Genomic DNA, 10,117 nt, shown 5'->3' with positions numbered 1-10,117 from the left:
TACTTCAATCAAATTAACATAAAATTATGAAATATTCATACAAATTTAACAACTTTGAAAAATATATTTTGGATAAATTTTAAGTATATTTGCTCTAATTCATGTACATGGATGAAAAAAGCTTAATTTTGCACTGATGTGAATTTTTCCTCTGCAGAGACCTTCTATAAAACAGTTATTTTTGAGATTAGCATTTTTTAAATTAGTTTTAATATTTAATTGCAGCTCAGTGTCTTAAAGTGGAGAAATATTTTTGCATAAACTCGGGAAGGCAGATTCTTTTTTTCTCCACACATTTTCCAGCAGTTACAAAACATTGAAACACATTAATTTCTGCATTAAGCTTATAAAAATAATCAAACACATCAAGGCTCCATTATAGATTTTTATAATACAGATTTTCACAATACAAAAAAAGCTTTGCTACCCAAAATAGAGACAATCATCCCAAACAAAACCGAAATATATCCTCTAATTATGTTTTAGCAAAACATGAGACTGATTTAATAAAAAGCAGAACAGAACAACCTCCTCTGAATAGCTTCATCACCCAGATCAGTTATCAGTATGGAATAGTTAATTAGATATATGGATAATAGAATTTACTCTCTTATAAATGCATAAATATCAATATATAAATATCAGATTTTGGCTTAAACTGAAGGCAGACTTCCTGGTAAAACTTGGGAAAGAATGTGGAAAACCTTCTGATCTCAGTTTCTTCTGCTCCAAAATGAACAAAAACCCAAAATGCTGCCAAACACAAAGAGAATGATCACAGAAAAGGCCGAATCAAAGAAGAGCAACGTGTAAAACAGCCGTTATTCATTGTTAATGGCTAGTAGTCGATGGCGCGCAGCGCGGCCAGGCTGGACGCCAGGCGGCGCGGCAGCAGCTTGGCCGTCTGCCGGTAGTCTTCAGGTTTGGCTCTCAGCAGCGTGACGATGTGCTGCAGCGAGCGGGACGGCTGCAGGCCCAGAGCGTCCATCACGTTGCTCAGATACTCTGAAGGAGACAAACTCACATGACTGCACACACAATGACAGAACCAACAGAAGCTGCAGGCGTTTCCTGGTCTCCATACCGATATCTGTGGCCAGCTGTTTGGTGGAATGAGGGGAGAGGTGGGGGATGAGCAAAATGGCGTCGCAGTAGGTCTGCATGGTTGCCCTGGCGATGGAGCCCAGCCAGTAGTCTGCTGTGTTGTCCAACTCAGGAAGGTCATCGCCTGAGACAACGAGGGGAAAAGTTTTGGTTCTGCTGCGGCCCTGCGATGGCGAACGATGCTGCTGCATTCACGCCGAACGCGGCCTTTCACACGTAATCGGTTGACGCTCTGCATCCAGCTGCAAAGGTTCCGACTTTTCAACTGCAGCGTCAAACGCTCAAAACGTTTGAAATGCTTTCACCGCGCGGCGCTAAATGCACCGCGCTCCCGATACGTATCCGGAAGAAAGTCATGAAATTGCAAGAAAAATGTTGTTTTAATAAGAGAAAAGCTTTGATAGAGTTCTTAAGATCTGGTCATGTAGATATGAAACAGTAGAGAATATCAAAATGAGGATGAATTCAAGGAAGTGGTGAAGTACCTTGCTCTGGAGGGAAAGGCAGCTTCCCAGATGTAAGGCCATCTCTAGCGCCGGGTCCTCCTGGGTCACAAAGGGCTCCAGGTGGAGAGGCAGAGACATGAGGTACTGTCCAATCTGCAAAGAGGAAAGAGGGTCGTTTGAGCCGGATAAACAAAAACCAGCCTGCCAGAGGTTTTTATGGTTCATCGGGACTCCAGTGAGACATAAGTTGTGTGCTAAAATATTGTTTTATCCGTCAAATCAAAGCAGATTTTATCCATTCGCTGCTACATTACATCAATCAATTCCTTCAGTTTTTAGTGATTTTGCAATTGCAAAAGTTCACACATAAGACAAAGTATTACAACCCAAATATAGAGAAACTTTCGGCCACCAAACTATGCAATTAAAAAAAAAAAAAGTTAAAAAATGTTCGACTTTTTTTCAAGTTGATTTTCAACATTCCAAACTCAAAATTTTCCAAGATTTTTTCCAGAAAATTCAACCTCAAAATTTCAGTTTATTCTTGCAATTTTTTCACTTTTCAAACTCACATTTTCTTGTTTTTGCAAAAAAATTTCAGAGATTAATCTAAATCTTTTTTTAAGCTTATTTATAAAAATTTATTGCAACATTATCTGGAACAGGAAAAATTTGTTATTATGACACGACTAGTTGTGATGTAATAAACTTTTATTTTTCCTTGTGTTGAATTCTTTGAAATTTAATCACCTTTGAATCAAAGAAAGTTTTAAATGAAAGCATAAACTTACGTTTGTGATATACTCCTGTGGTGACAGGCTGAAAGTCGGCAGGTCTTCAGTGTAGCTCTCTCCAATAGCAGAAGCGTCCTGACTCTAAACCAGAGCAAGCACCAGAAACAGGACACCCAGCACTCCAAAGTAAATCTCCCACAACACTGAGGAGCTAAAATTATACCCAATAACACCTGAAATCACATCATGTGGAAACCCGACACGCGCTCACCTCCATCTTGGAGACGAGGCAGAGCTGATGTTTGATCTGCAGGAAGACGGAGTCAAAGGCCAGCTGGTTGGCCTGCTGGTTGAGGCGGGTCAGAGCTGATCTGGGTTCAGCCAGCAGGTTGGAGTTCCCCGTGCCTTTCTCCTGCAACAACCACTATTGTTATTCACCAGAAGATCAGCAGCAAGACGCTCACTGCTGACTGCAGCCTGCGTCCTACCTTCAGGGAGAACAGGATCTCCATCAGGTTGTTGTATTCGGCCACGTTGCCCCTCTGGAGGTAGTTGTACTCCTGCCAGGGGTTTTTAGTGGCGTTTTTCCTTTCCGTCGAGCTGGCCTCCTGAATACCGGCCAGGCTGCGTGGGCTGTAAGACTCCGATAAGTACTTACCCGCTGTGCCCAGGATCCTGTGGGATAAGCAGGATTTTTTATTATTTTATTCACTCTTAAAAACTGAAGCTGGGTTCTATTTGAGAAAGTAAATAAAAACAGATGACAGGAAAAATGTTTCTCACTTGTTTGACAGCTGCTGCTCAAAGGCACCGCACTGTCGCAGCAATTCTCCACATGTGGCGATGATCCTGCAAGATCAATGAGTTCATCTAAACTTCATCTTATCCATCGACGAACTGATAAGCGGCCATTTTATTGCTGAATGCAGAATTTAAATAAACATAAATTTTAACATCATTTGTTGCCGCCAGGTGTGTTAAATACTGACTGAATGAACAGAAAATTCTAGTTTTCTCACATTATTAAAATTACATTTATAAAATATAACAAAACAGGAATCTTTTTCTGAATAGAAAAATAAAAATATTTAAATATGTGAAACACTTGAACATGTAGAAGTTCTGTCTGTTTGTTTTTACAAAAGAAAATGAACCTTGTTTGTATTTTTCTGTTTTGCCTCTGCTTTTCCATCAACACGGCTATTTGGACCCGTTCTCTTTCCCATTCTGATTTGGCTCTGCTATCTTTGATTCAATATCGACCAGCATCGCCCTCTGCTGTTTGGAGGCCAAACTACAACACTGAAAGGAGGCTGAAGCGACGTTATTATTGATTTAAGCTCATTTTAATAGAGTAAACAATTTATTGACAAGTAAATCGATCAGTTGTTTCCAAGTTATTGGATTAACTTTGTTTCAAAAGCACACTCACCGGACTGAGTTCTGGAAGGCGGTCCAGTCCTCCTGGAAAGCAGAGGAACTTGGCGTTTCCTCCAGTCTGCATTTCTTCCTGATTGACTGGAGCGTTGTAGAGAAGTCCGACACATACCTGAGTTTTTAAAGGAGTCATACGGTTATTCTCAGGAATATGTTGGATATAAATTCAAATTAGGGCTGAGCTTTTAACAATAAAAGCTCAGATTTTTTCCAAACCAGGTCCGATTTTAATTGATTTTTTTCTTGCTTTCTTTTCTCAGAAATACATTTCAAATGATAGAAAACATTCTCAAAAAGTGGCTTTTATTAAGGGCACTATATGAAGAATTTAGTTTAATTATGAGAACATAAAAATTGAAAATATTGGCAAAATAAAGTCGCAATTTTACTAAAAGAACGTTTTAAAATTATGAGAAAAATCATTTTAATAAGAACTATTTTACTACTTCTTTCTCCTCATGTTACAACTATATTCCTGTGATATTACAACTGTTTTCATTTTATTATTACTTCTAAAAGAAAAAATTGTAGTTTGACTGTAATATTTTATTGTAGAATTCAAAGTGTAAATAAACAGAAGCTGTCTAACAGGAATGTCAAACAAGATGGCCGCCCAGGGCGTGCTGACATCACTTTGAGCTATGGAAACCCAAGGACTGCGTAATCTTCAAAAACTGAAAACTGATCAAGTAGATTGATCGCTCAGCCCTCGTTAAAGCTGGAAACGAGAAAAGCGTCTTTACTTGGTGAAGAGGGCTTTGAGAGCTCTGAGCAGGCCGCACACGGCCAGCCCATCGGTCAGTCGGACGCAGCGCTCCACGGCGCCGCTCGCCAGGCCAAACAACTTCCCCACAGAGTGGCTGAGCTCCTCCACGCAGTCGATTACCTCCCCGTGTTCCTGAACACCACAGAAAGAAAGAACCCTGAACGCTACAGGGAAACGGCTGCTTATCTGCTAGTTCTGCTGCAGGTGAGAGGCGGCCTAACCAGAGGAACGGCGCTGATCTGGATGAGCAGGAACGCCTCCTCCAGCTCGCCGTACTGCAGCTGGTAGGACTTGTACGGGTCGTAGAGCGCGCAGACCAGTTCGTTCACCTTCAGCAGGTTATTCTCACCTGGAAAAAATATTCACAAGACTTTAACTTGCAGTCTGCCAAGGACTGTAGATTGAGACTTTAATGGAACCTGTCACAACAATGTCTGAAACTCATGTATTTTGTGGGGCTGAATACATGTGCATGGCACACTTTTGAGATTTTAATAAACCAAATTATGAAGCCAATGTTTAACCATTTCACAATTCTGAGCTGCTTTTCCTCAACTTATCACACAGAATAAAACTGCAGCTTGTGGTTGTGACATGAGAGAATGTTTGTACAAACCCAGGTGTGGGAACATGGCCGCCTCCAGGCTGTGGCCGAAGGTGGAGGTGGTTTGGTGGAGCTCCAGCAGGGAGTCCAGGCGCTGCTCCAAGGCGGCCCGCTCCATGGCGCTGCTCAGACACACAGGGATGGACGGCACCATGGCCCCCAGCGTCTGGATCAGCAGAACCGTCACCACTTCATACGGGTTCTTAAACACCTGGAGCGGTTTAGCATCACACAGTTTAGCACCAATCATCACTCAGTCCAAACCAATCATGCTGGTGCTGCAGCAGGTCTGACCTGGCTGCTCCACTGAACCTGTGCGTGCCAAGTGGAGAGTAACGTATCGTAGAACTCGGACAGCTGCTGATTCAGACTGAGCTCGCTCTGAGAGAGATCCTGCCATATGCTCACCAACTGGCCCTGCAGACACCAGATCAGACATTATTCCACATGAATCAGGTGATTATTAACGTGGCAAATGCAAACAATTCATTCACTTACAATAAACTGTCCATTAAGGGTTTATTAGATGATAATAAGTTCAAATCTATCAACTAAACACGTCCTCTTCGACCTTTTTTTAATGGTGTAGTTTTGGAGCCATGCAGCAGAGGGCGCTGCTGGTCTTCCTTCAGGAGCCAGTTGGTACAAAATGGCCACCATGTAAGACCAGCAAAGGTAAACGGTCCAAACAGCCCGTTACGGGACGTAAAAGGCTCTTTATGTGGTCTTGTTTTGAAATATAAAAACTTACATTGACAGGCGTCTTAAGTTTCACCTTAATAGCGCTGATTCGACCGAGCAATAACGTTAGCTTCTCATTCAAAGATTTGTGACGCGCTACGAAGGAGAGGATGTGATGTCAGCAAACCGGAGGGGTCGACGGAAAAAAATTGTATCGTGATGGGAAAAAAATGTGATGCCAATAAGCAGGAGCAAATTTTTAACTTTCCTCCGAGAGCAAGCTACAGACAGGACTAACTTATTAACATGCGTCTGTTCACAGGGAACTAAGTATTAATTCACATTTTAGTCCTTTATTCAGAAACCTAAGAGGTTCTTGTTTTTGTTATATTTTATAAATATATCTGAGTTTATTCATGTGAGAAAATCACAATTTTCTGTTTATCCAATCAGTATTTAATGCAACTGATAAAATAATGCTAAAATCGAACAATGTTTTTTTTGTTGTTAAAATTTAATGATGTTATATTATGAAAAGTGTAGCTCTTTGTCATGGGAAGACGGTCGGCCTTCTTGATACAAGAGAAAACTTAAGAAAAAAGCCAATTATCAATCAATGTCGTCGACCAATAAAATCAACTTTATATTAGTTTGTTAATCATTAACCTGCAACCCTATTCCTTGGTGTGATGTAGTAACTCAATAAATCAGGTTACTAACCCTGACTAATAAGTCGGATTACTTGACTTAAACCTGATTTAGTAACCTGATAAATCCTGAAATGGACAACATACCTTGTGACATTTATAGTAGTACGCCAGAAGCTGGGGTATTCTGTCGATCTCTGTGAAGACTTTAACAAACACCTTGGCCTGATCTGCAGGGAGAAGAGAAGCTGTGTGTCGTTGACGCTGCGGTGGGGAGGATAGAAGGAGGTGGAGCTGCCTTTGAGTTACCTAGAGACATGGAGTTGAAGGTTGCTACTATCTGAGGACTGGCCATGGCCTCCAGGCGGTTCTTCAGCGCCTCCAGGTGGACGCACTTCTCAGAATAGTCCGGTGTGTCCACCAGCATGGCCAGGCTGTTCTGCATGCTGGTCAGCTTGGACGAAATGATTTCCAGGTCCTGAAAACATATGAGCCTTATAAGACTAAATTATAACAACAGCCAGAGAGTCAGGATGAATTGATAAAATACATGAACTCTTAATGACAAAACTAATATTAATATAGAGCTGTTAAAATGAACAAATTAACAGCTGCCTCTGCATTCAATAAGTGTTTCTTAAAATTAACTATTGAACATTTTTTTCACATTTTTCAGAATTTTGCAATTGTTTTTGTGATTTTCTGGTGATAATTTAGAAATATTTGCAGCAAATTTTGCAATATATCCACTTACGTATGACAGTAATTCTGAATTATTGTTACTTTCCGTATTGATCATCTGGCTTCAAGTGAAGCTGAGGCAGCAGGAATATCGCCCTCTGCTGGTGGAAGTTAGCATCACCCCAGCCCAAAGTGATTGAACATTTTTACAAACATTTAGAATTATGTATTAGTGCAAAAATTCAGAAAAAAATAAATCATTTTTGCATAAACTTCTGTGAAAAATTGCACGGACTGGTTGATGTAATTTGGCAGAAAACAGATAAAAAGTGCTTTAATGTTATTGATGAAACAATATTTAAGCACAAATGTCTCTGAAGATTTTATTTGCGTGTCGCTCTGGAGTCCAGGGGGCCACATAAAAGTAGATTTAGCCCCTGAACTTTCAGTTCAACACATTAAATACTACAAAAACACGCTAATTATATACATTTTTCATTTGTTATTTACAGAAAGAATCGAATCACATAAAGTTCCATATGATTAAGTGAAAGCAGCATTCAGAAGTAGGTTTTTCACCTGAGTTTTGAAGGTTTCCTCAATGTCTGCGCTCAGGGTGCTCCATTTATCTGCCTCCTGCAGAGCCTCAGCGGCCAGCTGCATCCGACTCTTCACCTGATCTATCTCCACCAGGACCTGGTGGGAGTGAGATCCACATCGTTTATTCAAAACAACTTTATGTCCCTTCTTCTAACGCAGCTGCCACACACCTGCATGGATTGCACGGTGTCCTGCTCGAACTTCTTTATGTCCTCCTTGACGAGGACCATCTGCTCCTTCAGGAAGGACGCCTCCTGCTTCAGTGCCTCCACATCCCGCAGAACCCGGGGCATGTTCTGCAGCGCCTGATTACTGCTCTCTGCACACAGAAACAGCCAGCAGATGAGTCATTAAAATGCACAACAATAAACCTAACTGGCTGTTGAAACCACTGACACAGTCTGACACAGCATTAGCATTAGTTTCAGTGTAATTCCTATCATAGTAATGACAATAACAAATAATATTACAAGTTTCTTTTTCTAGCTAATCTAGTCCAAGGTCAGAGATGAAGCTAAAGATGATGAAAGGAGATTCAAAAAATGGCTAAAGGGCCATTCCATCCAATTTTTTACTAGCCTGAGCATCTGCAGTTTAAAAAACTACAAAACCCAAAACACTGCATAGCTATTCTACACTCATTCTCAGATACTAAAATCAAATATGTGATTTGATAAACCTTCATTTGATTTGTGAGGCTTCAATAAAGTGCAATTTCAGCATCTTTCAAACATCTGACCCACACTTCAACAACTTAAACACTTTAAATCTGGACTAAATGACTCTGCACTCATTCAAACTTAGATTATTATTTGGGAAACTTTCATTTGATTTATGGGATCAAATTATTAAAGGCTTATTTTAGCTCTTTTTTATGCATCTGGAGCAGACTAAAACTACAACATCTAGAGTCTTTTAACCTAGACTGGATTTTTACTTCTCTAATTTCAGATTATTTAAAGTTTGTGAAACTTTTATTTCACTTGTCAAAGTTGAATAGAAAGTCATATTAGTTTAGCATCTGAACCAATCTACAACAACACTCTTCAAACCTGAAATAATTTATTTTTTACTGAAAGCTTCATGCATTGCAATGAAATCTATAATAATCCAGTTATGACTGGATTATGTGAGACATCTGGCTAGTTTAAAGCCAGTGAAGACATTTACTGAGCCACTGCTGCTTGGTTATAATATTTAAATATGTTCTGTTTTCTGGTCACTGACCCTCGATAGCATTGTTGACCTCCTGGATGAAGAGCTGCAGCTTCATCACCAGAGTTGCTGCATGAGTGTCCGCCTTCCCCGGAGCCTCCTTCTGCACCATCTTGAAGGCGCCGTTCACCCAGTCCTTCACATCGAAATCATCATCCAGGAACTTGGAGAAGTCCATCTCTCCGCTCCCAGAGCTCTCAGCCTTTTCCCCGATGTTCAGCCAGAACCTTCGGCCGTCATCGAGCCATCCTGTTAGCCTCCGGGCTAGCTAAGTCTTCCCAACCAAAGGCTTCGACACGAATATAAAATAAATCGCCCAGGAAAAGGAGATGATCATTACAACCAGATAAAGCTCTAACAAAGCGACGGCCTCCTCCAGAGTTATTTTTACACGTTTACTCACGCAAAAGCTGCAAAGTACACATATTCCACAGCGGCTAATGCTAGCAAACGTCCAAACTGACAACAACTTCCGCTTGTGCTTCTTATTTACCTTCCCCGGAAACACATAATTAATGTAATGGCCCGCCTGAAAATCAAAAAGTAATTGTACGGAATTATTATTATTATTACTAATAATTTAATTTTTTGTAAATAAAAACCCAAAACAAAACAATAATAATAAAAAGGTAGTATAACCTCACATTCGCAAGCAGATTAGGGCCATTGTGAAAAATAATTTTATCAAAATTTTATCAAAACTATGAGGATCTACTCTTATTATATATATATTTTTCAATGACCTTATTTCTCTAATGTACTCATTAAGTGTCATAAAATAAAAAAATAAACAAACAAACAAACAATTAGTTTGATGCTGTTTCACACATAAAATTAACATTCAATAAAAACGTTAACATATGATGATTTTTGGTCAGTGACAGTGATGCAGCTCAGGATTTGGAGTTTCTGTGATGGTAATAATAAGGTAGGAAACTATATATATATAATATCAGTAAATATCTATCGGTAATTGGCCTCTATGGTAATATCGGATATCGATATCAGCCCAAATTTTCAATTCTGTGCATCTCTAGTTTGCACTCCACAATAGAATATCACATTGTTTTGGTGGATAATAACAGTTAAAGCTTGGATTAGGAAGAATGCAACTTCTGTTGAACAAAAAAGAAAACAAAAACATTTAATACAGACCTAAAATACAAAGGCATCAGTTTTTGTCTACCAGTAATTTTAAATGT

General features: G+C 39.9%; 1 protein-coding gene across 1 annotated transcript; it reads right to left on the bottom strand.

The window, feature by feature from the left end:
* Positions 1-372: 372 nt before the first annotated feature.
* On the bottom strand, positions 373-9,454 carry cog7 (component of oligomeric golgi complex 7). The gene is given in 19 exon segments (XM_055057897.1): positions 373-1,005; positions 1,085-1,228; positions 1,590-1,619; positions 1,622-1,703; positions 2,342-2,425; positions 2,556-2,696; positions 2,773-2,959; positions 3,068-3,133; positions 3,717-3,833; positions 4,465-4,619; positions 4,709-4,836; positions 5,104-5,302; positions 5,386-5,508; positions 6,567-6,649; positions 6,729-6,897; positions 7,680-7,796; positions 7,871-8,019; positions 8,928-9,204; positions 9,319-9,454. Coding segments are annotated over 18 exon segments (2,307 nt in total). The 5' UTR covers positions 9,094-9,204; positions 9,319-9,454; the 3' UTR covers positions 373-838.
* Between the last annotated feature and the right edge of the window lie 663 nt (positions 9,455-10,117).

This window comes from Poeciliopsis prolifica, unplaced genomic scaffold (assembly GCF_027474105.1).
Source record: "Poeciliopsis prolifica strain line A6 unplaced genomic scaffold, Auburn_PproV2 SCAFFOLD049, whole genome shotgun sequence".
Lineage (NCBI taxonomy): Eukaryota > Metazoa > Chordata > Actinopteri > Cyprinodontiformes > Poeciliidae > Poeciliopsis > Poeciliopsis prolifica.
Note: the sequence above shows the minus strand (reverse complement) of the source record. Positions and strands in the feature narration are given on the sequence as shown.